General features: G+C 35.7%; 1 protein-coding gene across 3 annotated transcripts in view; it reads right to left on the bottom strand.

The window, feature by feature from the left end:
• Window positions 1–1,418, bottom strand: part of LOC131073608 (uncharacterized) — a 223,078-nt gene extending 221,660 nt beyond the window's left edge. For all 3 annotated transcript variants that reach the window (XM_058010072.2, XM_058010074.2, XM_058010073.2), the window contains exon 1: window positions 1,264–1,418. In XM_058010072.2, coding sequence (XP_057866055.1) covers window positions 1,264–1,335 — 72 coding nt within the window. In that variant the 5' untranslated portion in view covers window positions 1,336–1,418. The remainder of the gene's footprint in view (window positions 1–1,263) is intronic.
• Between the last annotated feature and the right edge of the window lie 18,698 nt (window positions 1,419–20,116).

Below are 20,116 nucleotides of genomic sequence, written 5' to 3'. Positions count from 1 at the left end.
TGGTAAGTCTCACATATGTTTAAAAAATGTTACAAAGGGTGCAACCACAAAAATAAAGTCTCACTGGTGGTTTCAAGTTTTCAAAATACACTCACAATCCTTTTTGTGAAACATCTGTAAATAAGGTAAATTATCCAGCACAGAAAACCTCTACAATATTAATGTGGTGAAACTGTCAGATGGCCAAAATACTATCAGATCACATATGCACCCAGAATATCGCAATGACCTTGATACTAAAGAACCTATAAGTGTGATCTTTCCTGCTCACAAATTTGTTATTATAACTGAAAAAAATCTGAAAATCTACATTTGTAAAAACTATAACCTAACAAAATTTGACGAGGTTAAGATATTTGAAAAAACAAAGGAAAACAGCACTAAAAAAAATCCAACTAAAATCTTCATAGATATTGAAATAACTCAGTGCTAACTATTAGGGATATTTAAACATTTTTCTATTTTTGTCCTATAAATAAGTCACAATTGAGCATTTGAAATATTTGAAGATGGAGATTCACCTCAGTCTCTACTACTTTATTTTTGCAAATTTGCCCATTTCGTATACATATGGTTTATTGGGAAAATGCTATAACATTTTCAAATAAATACTAATTCAAGAATTCGATATTTAAATGACCGGTCAGAATTTTTAAACTTAAAAAAAATTAGGTTTCCTTAAAATCACTCCTACCAGCTATTCGTGCATCTAACCTATAGAAGCAAATTTACATATTTATGGTTATGCGAAAAGGATAAGCCGGAGTACTGGATAGTATTATCAGGGGCAAGTCACAGCTTGGCAATGGTTCAGTTCACTAATTTTAACCCCACCACTTCACCCCTGTGAGCATCAACCAATGCAACAAATGCTAAATAGTTATTTGAACCATACTACTCATTAAAGGCAAGTCGAAAAGAATGGCTCAGTATTAAAATTGCAGTTGAGTCCCAAAAAGTGAAATTTAACAATGATGCACTGCCGAAACAAGTAATATGTATAAGCCAACAAGGTGTCATCATAAATGCGCTACAAAATAGAACTCCCTCTGGTTCAGCAAATATATATGAACTCCAAACAGAGCAAAACAATCTGAATCTATACATCATCTTTCCATTTTTAAGCAGATAAAAACATCCGTCACAAGTCCATGCTGTCGATTGGCTTCTGAATAAAACTGAATGTTTGTGGTGGAAAGGTCTGAACTTGTAAGCACATCCAAACGGCAAGAATGCAAAGCAGAAAAGAAAAATCTTGCTTACGCCTGCGGAGAGGAGGTCACACAGTGCAGAAGCGGGTAATGCCTTCACTGTTGACTCCACTATTTCCTCCATAGCAGCTCCTTCCCGCACAACCCAAAACAAAATAAATATACATATATATTTGTGTAATGAAAACTCTATGCGCTACCTTTATTTTAAAAAATTGAATTATTAGTTCCTCCATGAAGGTAGCAATTCTTGTTGAAATTGTTTGCTACAGCTAGTTAAAATCATGAAAGAAAAATAAATATTTTATCTTTATTGTTATTGGACAAAATATGTTTTTTACTAGGTAAGAAAAGACAAATATCTATAATAAGGTTAAAACAAGTGATGTATGGATCTTCAAATAACTTAAATCATAATATCAAAGGTTAATGGTTACTAACAATAATGAAACATCTAGAATTTTTTGTAATTAGTTATTTGCGTTGAAATAATGGTGATTAACATGCAATAGTGTTAATGGCATCCACTAAAATCAAGTCATCCCTTTATCATCTTCACAATCTTTGCAAGAACTTTCCACCACAACTAATATTGATTTGGAAAGATTTATGTAGAAATTCAATTATATAAGCTACGTTCATAGTCTAATTCAGTTTATTGAAGAGCCATCAAAAATCGTGGTAAGTTATCTACACACATGTTTTGTATAATAAAAATTTCTACAATTCTTAAATCCCAATAATTTTAGTTATCTACACTTTATTTCTCCAATATATTATTATTTTCTGGTTAATCTAAAATGAATTATCAAAGAATTTATAGAGACGTAGAAGAAGTGTGTCAAAGAGTAGATCGATGGGAGCCCATTTGCATAGTACAGCAATGGTACATTGAATAAGGCTTCCACAATACCTATTTTGTTTCTTTTCTAGATGTTCACAAGTGATGATCTTTCTATTTTTTTCTTGCTCTTTCACAAAAAATATTAAATAACTTGAATCCCATTTTAGCATATTCAAGGAGACTTATCTTGTCATAAAGGAAAATAAGTTAAAATTTGTAACATGTCATCCTTTTACCATGCTTCTTCTCCATTACAATTTAGTAAAGTTATATTGTGGGTATTTTTACCCAAAGAATTCTTTATTGATTTACCTAACTCATTTATTCTCATTAATATGATTTCTATTTTTACCTCTAATTCAATGGTTTGGGTGTTGGAAATTTGTTAGCTTTGTCATGGCCATGCCACTCAAATCCTTATTTGCCCTAACTAAAGAGACAATGGAATAAAATATGAGAATTTTATAAATTTTTGGATGCATTTTAGGCTATTAGACTTTTGAATAGTGAATTCATTTGGTTTTTATACAACTCGCTAGGGTGTCATTTTAGCAAAATGCCAACAAAGATGCTTGTCTTGGGAACATGAGGCAGAATAATTACCCCTTATATTTTTTAACATGTATAAAAGAAAATTATGCAATGATCCCATGGAAGAGTAGCTAGAATATTTTTACATGAGAGAGATACAAATAAATTTTAGAAGTTATTTTCTACTAAAATGGTGAAATGTGCTTAACTATTGACAAAATTAGACATTAATTGCTTGTCGAAGAAAAATATTTTTAGGTATTCTTATAAGAATCCTACTCTAGTTTCCTCTACCTCAACTCGAATTGTGCAACCAAGAAATTAGGTTCTCATTTGATATCACATTTAATTTCTTGCTTCTAGAAATTTATTGTAGCTTAAAACACACTTCCCAAGAAATCAAATTTGAAAAATAAACCACCAAAATTAAGGAATATTTAACTATTTCAATTTTGTTCAACTGTTATCAGTTAATCCACAAAAAATCATGGCAAAGATCTAGTAGCACCATAAATAGCAATTTAGAAAATGGTCAATAGTTAATTCCTCGCACAAGTTTGATCAAACCACTACTACTCTCAATTTGTCAATGTTTCAAAGAACAAAATCACCATTGGCAGAACTTCATAACAACACGGCTTTGTTTCATTTACTCAAGTGATATTGTATTTTATTTTAGAACTATTTGAAGATTATTTTTTTTACAGGGTGTATTTTATTTTCTGTAGATTAATGCTAGTTTAGAACTATTTAGAGATTATTTTATTTTTTAGTTTATTACACTAAGGGGCATTCTACAAGGATGCAATTTCTCTACGTAAAAAAAAATCAATTTTGCATGATTTTGATGTGCTTCAACATGTGTAGGGTGGTGGCAATTAATATGAAAGTTCAATTGTAACTCAATTATCCATGTTCTCTATTGGATGATAATAATAAAAAATTCTTTTCATCTACCAAAAAAATATGATTTATAAAGAAATGCATTCGCATTTGTGTCCTCCAATGGAAAGGTAAAAACAATTCGCCAACAAGCACAACTTGAGAATAATTTCAAATTATATCGCCATAATTTGTTTAAGACTATTCCTATTTAGCTAAAACTATTCTTGTTTAATGGGGGGACAAAGGCTTGTGCGTGCAATATCGCATGGGAGAATCTCTATAAGTACATTTTACATGCATGTCTTCCAATGTGGTTGTTGTAGCATGTTTTTCAAATAATAGTGTACTTATATTTTGATGGATGTCCATTTTCCTTGCACAAAAGTTTCTTTGTGAACATTATTCCTATTTAGTGGAGGGAACAAACACTTGCACTTGGACACCACCATCGGACAATTTGTGTAACTATGATACTTTGCATTCATTCTTTCCTTTTGATGGTTGTTGTCTTTCATTGCACTTTCACTACGTAGATTTGTCTCATATTTCTTAATGGACTAAACTCTAATTTATAGTCATCGTTCTTCATCTGAATTAGAGAAAAGTAAGTACATTGGGGAAATTAAATTATTAAAAATCAGGCAAAATTTAATAAGATGATTATCATAGTTGGTCCTAAGATCAATTCTCCCTTGTTAGTTTTCTTAAAAAATCTTAGTTTAATTCAAGCTTCAAATTTATCTAATGTGTCTCCTTTATCCTCGCTTGTTTTCCCCAAACTACAAATATGTGGATCATCTCAACTTTAGACCCACGCTACCATTCTTTCATAATAGTAGAGGTATGCGATGTAGGGAAATGTGGTTCACCAATTTCATTGTAGAACAACCAATAGGCCCAACCACAAAACCTTAGGAGAGTTAGGAACTATGACTGGTTGTTTTCTTTTGTGTTTTGATTGATTGGGAATTGAGTATGCGCATAACTAGGCTAAAAGGTGCAAGATTGACAATAAAATCATAAACAAACAAATGGAGATATGGAAATGAACTAACATGTATAGAACTAGAAAGGGGATACAAAGAGGAACTTGTGCCTAAATTTTGAGTTGAAATTGGGCAGACATTGTGGCTAGGTGCCCTGGTCCTAATAAGTGTCCAGATGCAAAACAAGAATCAAACTGATCTCATGAGATCCTAAATTATCCTCTGGCCAAATTATGAGTCAAAACATCTACTCTATGGTGCTAGGCACCCTAGTCCGGTTTTCTATTAAATTTTGTTTCACTGGTCTTGTCTTTGTCTGCATTGTGCTCCTATGTCCTCACTCTAAACCTGAAACCTATTTTTGAGTTAAGATCTACACAAAAGGAGAGAAAGATGGTGTTGGGTTATATAAAGGCTTGCCTCAATCAAATCCCAGGTTGGACTCAACCCTAGAGTAATATAAATCTGAAGTGGAGTTCTTGAATGGGGATGCTTAATTGAAATGATTAGACATTTAATTAATGATGCAATGCTCTTAGAATAAGTCTTCCATGTGTTGATGCAATGCTCGTAGGATAAAACCTCCATGCGTTGATGCAATGTCATAATAAATCACATAAATTCATCATGAAACATAATTGAAGATGCCTTGTTCTAGCTTGCCACTCCTTAAACTAAGATCTACACTTTAAGAATAATAATTTCTCTTCAATTAGAATGATAGGATAGAATGAGATGAAGAAATAAATGAGGAATTGAATGTCTTATATGGGATTTTCAAGGTAAATTAACCTTTTGGGTGACTTAAAATAATCATTTGCACATATCGAGGATAGATCCAAAAATGTCAAGCCTGACATATTATCCTACCATTTTATCCAAAAAGTGTCAAACTATGGGACTTAGCCCCGTTGTCCCAACAAATAGGCCTTAATTTTTAGGGTTGAGAGGTAAAAGGGTCATGCTGCTATCTTTGTAATTTATATGAAAAATGATAATATTTGAGTGGGGGAAAGAGTGCACTAAACTTTAAAATGAGAGAGGACCCATATAAGCTTAAAATGACATAAGAGAAAGGTCACACTTAAAATAAAACTGTGTTGCTGTATTAAAGTAAAATAGGACTCATAATATTGAATTAAATATTGATTTAATGCAAGAAAAAGTCCCAAAATACTTAGAGGAATGGGAAAATAAGTGCTTGGAGAGTGTGAAATTGGACTCATAATTAAAGGAGTACAATTTATGACACTACATTTAGCCCCCACTTTAGTGGGATTTTTAACTTACACTCATACTCATGATAAAGTAGAAGTGAAGTGATAGAGCATCTGAAAGCAAGACAAGCCAAGGATAGGACGTCACTAAGTTTGAGGTATGATCAATCCCCCAAGCATAGGATACAATCAATCTATGCAAATAACCTTCAAATAGAAAACAACAATAGTACCAAAGCAAACAAAAAGGTTCCAAGTCAACTAGTTGAAGAGACCTCAATGTAAAAAAATGTCTCAACTGCTAATATCATTCTTGGTATGTTATTGCACAAGAGCACAAGTGGACTTATAGAAAGAACAAGGTTGTACACTGATTGAGGAGAGAAGAAGGGATATGACTTCTAGGCCTAGTAAAGAGCTACTTACTATGATCCATTATGAGAAGAGTGAAAGAAAAAAAATCATAAATTCCATTAGCCAACAAGCTATGCCATGTTGGGTGATTCATGTAGAGCAACAAAACTATCACACTAGCAAGTCATGCTATCCTAGTCAATCAATGTCTATGGAGACACAAACAACAATAATCAACACTTGTGTAGCCGTAAACAACAAAAATTATCACACTAGCAAGCCATGTTATACTATATGGCCAACAAAAAAGCTCGAAAGACTGATAACCATGCCTTAAGGGGTGCTATGGAACGCCACATTGCCAATTTGAAAGGGTACAACAAATGAATTAACACAAACAAAAAGGACGCCCCTCCACCCCCCCCCCCCCCCCAAAAAAAAAAAAAAATGTTTTCAACACACCTCCATGTTGATATCTTAAGGTATATAGAAATCCACATTAAGGAAAAACATCCTCAACACCGAGGAGATATCCTTTAAGAAAAAATGGCATGCATTCCAAGCTAGGAAGAGATATCCTTGTAAAGGATACATTTATTTAAACAAGGCAAAGAGAGTTGTAAAGAATATATCTTGCAACAAGTTTAAAGGATTCCTTTTCAAGGATAGATGACTATCAAAGGGGGAGGAAAAGATCTTTGCCTAATGATACATTCCTTCGAAAGAGAGAGGGGTGTTGGTCCTTGCAACTGGAATGGCAACTAGGTAATAAAACACAATTCAGAGATTGAATATCCTTGAATAGCTATCTTTCCTGTAGCAAAGGCTCATTTACTTATCAACCAGGGACGTAAACTTAAAATGGGGCAGCACTGTATATGCACCAAGTTCATATTTCAACCATTCTATATTACTGCAGGAAAGGAAATTCTTTTAAAGTAAACACGCAAAATCTCAATGAACTAATACTTAATCTCACAACTGGAAATTACTTTAAACAACTACTATTAAATGATAAAGTTCTGACAAGTAACAGGAACTACTCTGTTGTTGTGGCTACAGGAACAAACACAGGAACTGTTTCCAGTGGCTGCAGGAACGGGCGATTGTTGAAACAACTATTACTGAAGAATGAAAACTAACTGGAACATAGAAAGGATTACTCACCAAGTGGGCCCCCTTGAGTGAGTATCTCCAGAACTTTCAGATTGCAATTGTTAAGCGTTCAAAATCATATTGATCTCTTTATTTCATCTTGACTGTGAAAATACATAAAATACTAGAAGATTGTGTATTACAAATATTATGGTCATTCTCTACTATCCCCTTATTTATAAGAAAAATTATAACAAACTCCTAACTGATCAACCACATTCCTACAGAATAGGCGAACGAGATTTATTAACAAAAGAAGAAGAAGAAGTCAGCGCAGGAAAACAGAACAACATTTGTCCTGCAGCTGAGAAAATATAGCATGACTTGCTTCCTGGATCTAAGCTCCACTAAGAATAGTTATAAATGTTTCATAAATCATTCTGTTGAAGAACCGGTCAAGTGGCTTCGATCATTACTGCTTTCCTCTGACTAGGTCTGCATTGCGGCTATATACTTGATGCTTCTTTAAACCGCCACTTAATCTTTACTTCTCATTTGCGGACCCTGCATCATGATATTAATGTGCACAACAAACATGTGTATATACTAATGCTAACATGATATAATGTAAACCATACTTAAAATTGATTTTAGATATTTGCATAGATAAATCATTTAAAACCATTATATGACATCCTTGATTATAAAGTCAAATCAGTTTCAAAAACACTTAAAAGGTATCAACTAGGAGAGTATCATGATCCAAATGTCATCTAATCACAAGACCTAGGCAAGAGTATTATAGCAAAAATCTATCAAAATAGAGTCATTATTTAGGCTCATCATCTCCCCCTAACCTAACTTCTTGTTGATCCTCCGGCAACAAGAAAATTCTGAATTCTGGCATTGATTCAGAAATTGCCTGGAGTAACCTGCCCAGAACCTCCTGCAAATAAACTCCAGTAAAATCCCTTCATTTTCTCCAATCTCTTCCACCTGGTACGTTTTGTTGCTTCACTGTATGGTGGGTCATTGTCCCTGCATCCCATCAGTGGCCATAGGAGGATTGGAGGCTAAAAATGAAGAGGTAGCCAATGTCGTCCCTTTGTTCTTCCCAAGTGCATATACTTGGGTGCTCTGTTTAAGGCTGCATGGTAGTTTTGCACAGAGTGTGTTTTAGATTGCCTTAACTCATCTGGCAAGCTATTCTAGCATTGGACTAAATGTCCTATTGCTACTTGTCCTTCCCTTGGAGCCATTTATTCATATTATTTATACACTTCTTCCCTTAAGGGTAGGATATCATTTGCATAATCTGGCTCATATACAATCTTTTGCTAGTCAAAATAAAGTCTCCTAGGCTCCCTTGATTCAACCCTTAATGGCAGTGAAAGCTCAAGTTCTTCCTTGTTATGCACCTGAAACTACTCTCCCCTTGCTATTTTGTTCTGCATCCATGACATAAGAGCTCTCAACTGGATATCTCCAATGTAGAGGAGAGGGTTCCAATCGACATCATTAGGAACAACATAGTTATGGACATAAAATTCACAAAGTAGATTCTTAATTGTTGTAGGAGATGTCTGATAAGCACTGTAGAATTCCTCTGGTGTCTGCAATGAGGAACTTAAATCCCTGACAATTCTCATCATCTAGAAACTGATATGTTATTCTTTTAAATACAAAGAGTAAACACGAGGAGGTGCTTGGCATTGCATTAGTTGTGGTACCATAGTGGCTATTGTTTCCACCTTAGCTTTAAGTTGAGAAATTTCCTCATCTTTTTGTTCAATAATTTTCTTATGCCAGTCGATTATCATCTGCATTTTTACCTTTTCCAATTCCCAATCCTCATAGAGAGCAAGTCCCACCGCATGACTAGTAAGGGAAGTAGGTGGTATATGAATAGGTGCCCTAGGTTTCTTCTTTTCAACTTTGGTCTCTGCTTCGATAACTTGTTCTACAGCGGATTCTAAGCTTTCCAACCTTTCAAAACCTACTTCTTTATGCGGCTGCTCAATATTTTGGAGTTCCCCCTCTTCTTGCAGCTGCAGTTCTTGTTCTTCCTCAATATTCTGCAGTTCTTCCTCTTTTTCTTGTTCCCTTTGGGGTTCGTTAGGTGGAGAAGGAGGAACACCATTGTGAGGTGGACTATGTGGCTCTTGTTCGGGAAAGTCAATCAGGATGGTAACATTTGGCTTCATTGATTGGTCTTGATTTTTAAGCTTTTTCCAGAGCCTACCACTGCTTCTCAGAGATTTCCACTTTTGCGGTTGCAGGACTACTTCCTGTAGCCAACTCTTCAACCACTTCAATGGTTACAAGAGAGGCTGTTTTTACAACTTTCCTTTTCTTGGCCGCAGGAGAGGGTAAATTCTCACTTTTACCTCTCTCTTCCTTATTTTCTATGTCAACCTATTTTTCTTTGCCTTTTTTTCTTTCGTATGGTAGCCCTAGTTTTTATTAGACTTTGAGAAGGAACCCCTGTTGTAGCTTTTTGTTGTAAGGGTTCCTCTACTGCAGGAACATTTTATTTTGATGATATCCTAGAGGATGAGGGTTCAAGAGGGGAACCAGATTTTTCAAGATTTTCTAAATTTTCTTGTTCTTGAGATGGAAGTGGTTCCTCTATAACCACATTTTCTACCCTAAACATCCTAATTTCAACAAATTCATTCCAAGACATTGGAGAGACATCTCTCAAAGATCTTTCAACTAATAGCTTAATTAGGCGATGATGAGAAACAGAGTGAGGCCTACCTTTCTAGGTCTTTGTTGCGCTTGTGGAAAGAAGGTCGTACAATAGGCTTGGAACATTCATCCTTCTTTCGTGGCGTAGATTACTTAGAAGCTTGAAGTGATGGGAATGCAGACACGAGAACCTTCCTTCACATGTTAAATACTTTAAAACATACAATGCTACTACTTTCCATTAAGGCAGAAGAGATTCTCGCCTAGCTCCTTGTCTATCTACTACTAAGGGTGGGTCTCCCATACGTGTAAATTCTGCTCTTGCACTACGTGCATCCTTGGATTTTGAATACTTTTCTCCGTCTATTGGTAACCCAATTACCTTTGCAATCCGTTCCTCTATAACCACCACTCTCAAACCTTTTACCTGGGCTTCTCCATGTGAATGTTAGCGGGTAAATTCCCTTGCAATTTCCTCATTAAATTTTGTCAGCTTCAAAAAACAATCCAACCACCCACTGTTATGGAATATTAGCTCACAATCTTGGTCTTGAAGAAGGACTTCATGGATTGTCGGCTCATGACGAACAGGTGGACCACCCATTGCAGTGATAACACTTTCTACTCTATAATGGCGTAAATCTGCCCAATTTATGTACTAATTTCTGCACTAAAATATACTCAATGTGCCTTTACTTGGTCGGAACTTAGCTGCAATCTAAAAATAGCTCTAAGCAGATAGAAGGGCAAAGTACAAAATATCACCTCAAACTAGAAATTTGAAAAATTAAAAAGCAATCCGAGAGGACATAAGAATTATCTACTAGAGTCATTATTAGTGTACGTTCCTCCCCCCAACCCAAGGTTTAACAGGTGTCCACACATGCGGAGGAGGACTGAAATAGGACAATATGCAAAATATCATAATGTTAGTTAATATGGTTTAATTATATACATGCAACAAAAATAAATACACATGAGCATACCTGACATCACGCGATAATGACTGCAGCTAAAGACATTGAGCCGTCATGCATGGAAAACGAGGCAGAAATGGATGGAGTGAAAGGAAAGAAATGAGTGAATACAAAATGAAATATTTATTGCACATAAATGTACTTCCTCCATATGTGGAAGTATTTATTATTATCATGCGACAAAGATTTAAGATGGAGTGGTAACAACAAAGTCATCGCCAGTTGTTGCAGGAATCTTGACATGCTCGACAGTGGAGAACTGCTGTAGAAAGTCATCCTTGCTAAGAGGTTTGTGGTACAGGAGCAACCGATGACCATTGACTAATAATTTAAACTTAACAATATCAATTGTAGATAATCTGACGACACCATTAGAGAATGTTTCAACTGTCTCATAAGGCCCTAACCATCGTGTCTGTAATTTTGCCAAATTATCTTTATACCTCGAATCATAGAGAAGGGCCCAATCACCTGGCTTGAATGATTTATCTTTGATATAGCGATCGTGCCACTTCATGAGCTGGTTTTGAATAGATTCAATGTGCTACAGGGCAGACTTTCTTATATCATCTAAGGTAATAAGCTGCAGGAGCCTTTCCTCTTGTGTTGCACAAAGAGTCATATCTAAGGCAATGGTCATTCTCAAGGTTTTATGCTCAAATTCTACAGGCATCATTGCTTTTGTCCCATATATCATTTCAAATGGTGTAAACCCTGTTGTGGTTTTCCAGGTAGTTCTATAAGCCCATACTGCTTCAAATAATTTGCTAGACCAATCTTTTCAGTTAGGAGCTATTGTTTTGGTCAATATTGATTCAAGCTCCCTGTTAGTGATCTTTGCTTGTCCATTAGCCTAAGGATGATAAGGAGTGGATTCCTTATGCCTGACATTGTATTCATTAACCAAAGCTATAATCAAAGTGGAAGTAAATTGTTACTATTTCTCTAGGAACTCCATACCGAGTGAAGATTTCTTCATATAAAAATTTTGCTACCTTATTATCTCTGTCATGCTTGAAGGCTTTGACCTCTACCCATTTAGTAACATAGTCGGTACAAACAAGAATGTAGGACCGACCATTTGATTATGGATCAATTGGCCCAACAAAGTCTAAGCCCCATTTGTCAAATGGTGTGACAACCACCTGGGGGTGTAAAGGCATTTCATTAGACCGAGTTGGTCTTCCCATTATTTGACATCTGTCATATTTCATGGTGTATTTGACTACATCCTTGTGCAAGGTTGGCCAATAGTACCCTGTAGTTAATATCTTGAGAGTTGTTCTTTTGGTTGCAAAGTGACCTCCACAAGGCTCATCATGACAGGCATGAAGTATATCATATGTCTCATCTTCCCTTACACAACGCCTAATAACTTGATTTGTCCCTATATAAAATAAGCAATCCGCTATCCATGAGAAGTTGAAACTCTTTCCTACCAACAATCTTTTTTCTTTTGGTGAGAAATGAGGAGGTATCTTGTTAGCTGCTAGGTAGTTAGCTATGTCAGCATACCATGGACTATTCAAATTAATAGAAAACAAATGCTCATCTGGAGAAGAATCATCAATGACTTTAGGATTGTCTAGTGTTTGAATTCTAGACAAAAAATATGCCACTACATTTGCTTTACCTGGTTTATCTATGATAGTAATATCAAATTCTTGTATTAACAACAATCATCTTGCCAATCTACCTATAGTGGAGCTTTTGTTCATGAGGTACCTGATGGTTGCATGATTAGTATGCACAAAGATTTGATAACCAGATATATAATGTTTGAACTTATTGAGGGCATAGATGACAGCTAACATTTCCTTTTCGGTGATAGTATAATTCAGTTTTGGTCCTTGCAAATTTTTACTCATATAATAAATTGCATTTTCCAAAAATCTTTGCTTCTGCCCCAAAACTGCTCTTATTGCATAATAGGATGCATCTATATGAATGTGAAAAGGAATTGACCAATTGGGTCCTTTAAGCACAGGGGCTTGGGTTAAGGCTCCTTTTAGTTTAGAAAATGCCTCTTCACATGCAACTGTCCATTCAAACTCTGCATCCTTTGTTAATAGAGAATACAATGGTCCTGCTATTTGACTAAAGTCCTTGATAAATCTCCTATAGTACCCTGCATGGCCTAAATAACTTCTTACATACTTTTGTTTTGCAGGGGCAAGAAGAGCAAGTATTACTTCAATTTTAGCTAGATCTACCTAAATACCTGGTTGAGAAATACGATGCCCCAACACTATTCCTTCTTGCATCATCATAAAACATTTTTCACCGTTTAAGGATAAATTATGATCTTCACACCGCTACAACACTTTGGTTAGATTTTGTAATGCTTCCTTAAAGGTAGTCCCATAAGCAATAAAATCATCCATATAAATTTCCATAGAATCATGGGATATATCTGAAAAAATACTGAGGACAACCCTTTGAAAGGTTGCAGGAGAATTACATAAACCAAAAGGGAGAACTAAATAGGCATGTGTGCCCCCAGGGGCAGGTAAAGGTGGTCTTTTCCTGATCTTCCAGAGCTATTCTGATCTGATTATAACCACTAAACCCATCCAAAAATGAAAACTATTGCTTACCTGCTAGACAATCTAACACTTGATCTATGAATGGAAGTGGGAAGCGATCCTTTTTGGTAGCAGTGTTGAGCTCCCTATAGTCCACACAAACTCTCCATTTCCCTCCTTTATTTGGTACTATAACCAAAGGAGAAACCCATTGACTGTCTAAAATAGAGTAAATGAATCCTGCATTAAGCAACTTTTGTAGTTCCTCTTTAACTATTTCCCTTAAAGCAGGATTAATCCTTTGCTGAGACCGTCTAATTGGTTTACAATCTTCTTTGATATAAATCCTATGGGTACACAATATAGGATTTAATCCCTTCATGTCATGATAATCCCATGCGATGGCTTGTTGTTGGGCTTTGAGTAATTTTGTTAATGACAATCTTTGATTTGCTGCTAATTGACTATTGATATTTAGATTTCTTTCTACGACAACCTCTATTTGAGTTACTGACTCAACATTAGATATTTCAGACAAACAAGAGGTTTGAATCTCCTGTGGTAGCAATGTGTGAAATATGTATGTGGGTATAGGAGAATCTAAAGAGCCTACAAACGGAAGAAGAGTATGCAGAGGACTTACTGGTATACCCAATGATTGTTGAATTGCTCCATAATGATTTCTTATGATGTTAGAGAGTACCGTATCATCCTCTTGAAGTGCTATGAATGGTTCCCTTGCTAACATCATTAGTTGTTGAACATAATTAATTTCCTCTGCTTCTTCTCCTATGTCTAGCCATACTACTTGCTCTTGATCAAGTTGTGGTTGTGATGGAGAATAGAGTGCAAGTGTTTTAGTAGTAATAACATTTGAAATTGTCATATCCCCTGATCTGCAACCTATGTATGCATCAGTTGTTGCAAGCCAAGGTCTTCCCAAAATGATTGGATATCCACCCAATGTTGCCTTAGGAGAGAGGATTATAAAATCAGCCGGATATTCCCAAGAATCTAATGTGACAACAATATCTTCAACCATCCCTTCAGGCTGAACAATAGAGCTATCAGCAAGCTGCAGGACCGTTGGAGTTGATCTAAGACTGGTAATGTTGAGTTGCTGCATGACATACTTAGTCATCACATTTATGGCTACTCCTAAGTCTATCAAGGCATTTTTAATTTGAGTTCCATTAATAACTACCTTCACAATAGGGCTACCTGGGTCAAAATATTTAGGGACAATAACTTTTCCTAACATAATATCAGCCAATTGTCCTACTACATGCACTGTTTTTGGGTCATTTTTCTTCCTCTTAAGATTCTTCAAACATGCCTCCTTAATAGCTTTTCCATATATGAGAATGTCCTTAATAGCTTGAAACAGTGGGATATTGACACATATATATTTTAGTTGATCAATAAGATCAAAAGCTATATCATCCTGCTGCCTAGACACTTCTACCTGCAATCTTTGAGGAAACGAGGGAGTTCTTACATGTGTGTTTAAAGTTGCAGACTGATGACCTTGCTCAGGGCTTCTGAGTTTATCAGGTGTGGTTTCCTGAGCAATCTCCTCATATGGTAGTTTTGTTATGACTGGAGGAGATGGAGTAGGCAGTGTTGTTCCCGACCGTAAGTGGATATCACTTATATTGAGAGAGTTTATAGGATAGTTATTAGGATCAGTTGAAAAAACTTGTTGTTATTAGTGGGGTTTGTTATTTGGATTTGGCACAGGCTGAGTTGGCAGTTGGGTTGCCTTGGATGGAGTGGCATTAGGAGCTGGTGGCATTAAAGCCGACTGTTGGGACTGTTGTTGTGGCTGCAGGAAACTTGATGATTGGTTTGCCCATTGTTGTCCTCCCCTCCACTGCGGTGACCGTTGCCAGTTACCTTGAGGAGGAGACCAATTCCCTTGTGGTTTTTGCCATTGAGATGAAGGATTTTGATAATTAGGCCAAGGGTTTTGAGAGTTATTCCAAGACTGAGGAGTATAATTTCCAAAATTTTGGGAATATGGAGGTTTCCACTGATTGTTTTGTGCATTGAACTTCATATAAGGATTAGAAAATGACAATGGATCTTGTGGCATACCTTGTCTTGGAGACCAAGGCCTTCACTATGCAACATAAAAGAGTTGTTCATCATCTCCATAGACAGGATTGAAATCTGGGGAACTCTGTTGGCTATCAATTTTAGCTAGCAGTTTACATCTACAATCCTTCTTCTTTTGTTGATAGTGAGGACAAAATTCAGCAAGCACAGCCTCTGCTTCCTCATGCTTGAAGTGTATCCAATTGAGTAGCCATATTATTAATTATATCATCCTTAAAATCTTTTAATAGATGAGTTATTTCCATTCTTGAAACTGTTGTAGACGACTTTGTAATTGAAGAACCAGGCCTATAGTGTCTTCCCCTCTTGGCTACAACTCTAGAGCACTTTTGACAGATTTATCTGATGTCATCCCATTGAACTTGAGTAATATCTCCTCCTCCCATTAGATCTAAGGAGTCAACACAATCCTCATTGATTCCCCTTAGAAAGATCAACTTCATAGAATCTTCACTTAGAGTGCTATGCTTGGATTTCTTGACACTAAATAAAAACCTCTCCAAATAGTCTTCCAGGCTTTCATCTTCTTTTTGTGTCATCCTGAAGATATCATCACCATGTCGATCCATTCCCCTGCAATAGTCTTTATACTTATCCAAGAAGTTTGTCTTCATCTCCTCCTAAGTAGTGATTACATCTCTTCCTAGACTCATAAACCAACTCAGGGCAGCTTCTTTCAAAGTACCAGGGAATGAATTAAGTTTATGAGCGTCAGTGGTATAATCATAACTTCTGCAAAGGATATCAAATTCAAACAAAAAGGTATCCAAATCTTCTGTTACCAATTAATGAAATTTTGGAAGAGAAGAAGTTGGTATGTTCTTCAAATTTGCATTATCATGCTGGTCAGGAATGGGAAACTCAAATGTTGGGTTTATAGGCGGAGGTGGAGGATTTGCTACCATTGGTCCCTGATAAAGGACTAGAGGTAAAATGTTTTGTTCAGGTGGTTCATTCAGGAAGTCTAGGTCTCCATCTAACAAATTAAAAACACCTCTATTTCGCACATAAGTTTCTGCAAAAGGGTTTACTTCAGGTGCTTGATCTGATCTTATATCTTGAGTGGAATGTAAGGGAATAAATCTTCCTAATGCATCTCTTCTCCTCCTATGCATGCATATTAATGAAGAAAATTCAAATAGCTAACTAAGAAAACTTAGAAACTAACGGTTACAACAGGTTCTTAGCTTGGCACCATCCTCGACAACGACGCCAAAAATGTTGGTCCTTACAACTGGAATGGCAAGTAGGTAATAAAACATAATTAAGAGATTGAATATCCTTGAATAGCTAACTTTCCTATAGCAAAGGCTCATTTACTTATCAACCGGGGACGTAAACTTAAAATGGGCCAACACTGTATGTGCACCAAGTTCATATCACAACCATTCTATATTGTTGCAGGAAAGGAAATTCATTTAAAGTAAGCACACAAAATCTCAATGAACTAATACTTAATCTCACAACTAGAAATTACTTTAAACAACTACTGTTAAATGATAAAGTTCTGGCAAGCAACAAGAACTACTCTGCTAGTGTGGCTGTAGGAACAGACACAGGAACTGTTTCCAGTGGCTGTAGGAACAGACGATTGATGAAACAACTATTACTGAAGAATGAAAACTAAATGGAACACAAAAAGGATTACTCACCAAGTGGGCCTCCTTGAGTGAGTATCTCCAGAACTTTCAAATTACAATTGTTAAGCGTTCAAAATCACATTGATCTCTTTATTTCATCTTGACTGTGAAAAATACATAAAATACCAAAAGATTGTGTATTACAAATATTATGGCCGTTCTCTACTATCCCCGAGAGGAGAGAGAGATCCCCTTATTTATAAGAAAACTTATAACGGACTCCTAAATGATCGACCACATTCCTACAGAATAGGTGAACATGATTTATTAACAAAAGAAAAAGAAGAAGTCGGTGTAGGAAAACAAAACAACATATGTCCTGCAGCTGAGAAAATATAGCATGACTTGCTTCCTGGATCTAAGCTCCACTAAGAATAGTTATAAATGTTTCATAAATCATTTTGTTGAAGAACCCATCAAGTGGCTTCGATCATTACTGCTTTCCTCTAACTGGGTCTGCATTGCGGCTATATACTTGGTGCTTCTTCAAACCACCACTTAGTCTTTACTTCTCCTTTGTCGACCCTGCATCATGATATTAATGTGCACAACAAACACGTGTATATACTAATGCTAACATGATATAATGTAAACCATACTTAAAATTGATTTTAGATATTTGCATAGATAAATCATTTAAAACCATTATATGACATCCTCGAGTATAAGTCAAATCAGTTTCAAAAACACTTAAAAGGTATCAACTAGGAGAGTATCATGATCCAAATGTCATCTAATCACAAGACCTAGGCAGGAGTATTATAGAAAAATTCTATCAAAATAGAGCCATTGTTTAGGCTCATCAAGGGGATCCTTAACAAAGGTAACAACTTCAGCTATAAGAGAAAGGAGACCGAGAATACACACCTTCCCTATTTCTTAGGAAAGGGGATTCTTAGCGAAGCGTTGCACACTTTCTATTGATAGGGAGAGATCATTTATGAAAGATATATAATTTCAAGCAAGGAAGAAGTACTAATCAAGGACCACATGTGTCCAAACAAGGATAACATCCAAATGAAGGACAAACAATTCTATGCAAGAAAGGATATCAAGTTATTAAAGATAAAATTCAATGAAGGGAAGGTGGATCCTTAGGAAGTGGGAATGATTTAAAACTATTCTTGCACCCCCCACCATAGAGATAAGAATAAACTATTATGTTGCTACCCAAGTACTATTGCACCTGAAATTGTACCACTGTGAATGACAATGAACCCCTAGTATGTAAGTTATCAATGTCACATAGCAAGGAGAAACATAATAGGAACTTAAATGTTATTGAGAAGGGATAAGATGAAGGTGTTGGATATAAGAGTTGTTGGAATGTGTTGTTGACATTGATGTCAACATATTCACGTGTTCTTGTGCTTCGGTGTTGCAGAGAGTTGATTTGGTTGGTATATTGCATTTATGCCAATGCGGATTTAAGGATTCGGAGAGTAGGATCTTCAGTTGATTCAGCATGAGTTTTAGTGCTCCAGAAGGTGATTTGATAAAGTTATGTGGTTCAGTGTGATGACTGGTTTTTTTGTTGGTTCTATGTTGCAGAGTTATGATTTCTGGTTTGTATTGCTCTGAAATTGATTCATTATGTGAGCGGATTTTGGAGAGTGTCTAGGACGTTCATATGTGTCATGTTGGTGATTTTTCCTGCAAACCTCAGTCCTAAGAATTTCATCACATCTTGAGTTAGGGATAAAACCTTCAATGTGGTCTCTAAACTATAAACAAACTAAGGACAGGTAATTCCAATAATAACGAGGCTCTTACAACCCTCTTCACTTTGAGCTCCATCATGCTCAAGAGGGTGTTCCTATTTTGGGCCTACATAGATAACAAACTTGTGATATCTCTACCTACAGGCCTATGAAAGTTGGAGTGTTCTCAAATGCATAAGGACATTACACACATTGCTTTAGATTCGAGCTAAATCCCATTTGCTCTGCCTCTGATAATATATGAGAACACACATAATAGAAAACTTAAGAGAAAGGGAAAGGGTTAGAGGGAAGATTGATTAAAGAAACATTTCTGAAACAAATCTTGTTCCATAACAGGCCAATGTTTATCCAAGGCACAGAATCAATTCTTAGGTCACAAATGTAAATCCTAATAGTAACTAGCTTCAAATTAGTGGGCTTTTCAAACATCAATGCCTTACATTAATGTAGCTCCTTCTGTTATTACATAAACCATTCTTGTTAATCCATAAACTATTTCCTAAGTTCATAGTGATCTGCATATAGACTTTAGTTCCTTCCTTGAAGGAAACCCATATACCCAGTCACACATTGACATAAAATTAAATCAAGAAAAATCAAAACATCCTTAACATTTTGATTCATATGAAATCTGGAAAATACAAATGGAGATAGTTTTGCAATAATTTAACAATCTGCTCATATACTAATTGAAATTATTAAAAATTAATACATTCATTCACTCAGGAATTTTTCTCCAGTGATAGATTATACACAACCCTATTCTAAAATGCCCAAAGAAATGAAAAAATTAAGAACCCCCTTAATTGTAAAACAATTAGTCTCAATGTTCTCCATCCTATGTCATAAAATTTAAAACTCATGAACGCGCAATATTGCCTTGCAAATGAGAATTCTTCTTCTACAACCATCTTCATGATAACATGTAGGATTATTGTGACAACTAATTGCTTGAGTTGCAGTTCAATGCCTCTTTTATAAGGATTTGGGATATTTAAAATAGCTCATTCTCATGTAATTACTCATGCATGCTATTTTTCTTGCTTTATACTTTTAAAACTGTCCCTATTTTATCTCCACCGCCAATTTAGTCATCATTTTTCCTTTCAAAGATCACTGCCATATTTATCCATGCAAATATTCAATCGTTGTCACATTGATCTCCCTTTCCCATTATCTGTGAACAACTAAGACTTATCCATCTGAGATTCATCATGAACGGACGATTGTGTTGTGATCTTCATGCTTCTTGATCACGCATTTCACACCCAAGAATGCAGTGCGCTTCTACTTCACTCATGCCAACTTTGGTCTCTGT

Source organism: Cryptomeria japonica, chromosome 11, assembly GCF_030272615.1.
Source record: "Cryptomeria japonica chromosome 11, Sugi_1.0, whole genome shotgun sequence".
Classification (NCBI taxonomy): Eukaryota; Viridiplantae; Streptophyta; class Pinopsida; order Cupressales; family Cupressaceae; genus Cryptomeria; species Cryptomeria japonica.
The sequence above is the reverse complement of the archived record's forward strand: the minus strand, read 5'-3'. Positions and strand labels throughout refer to the sequence as shown.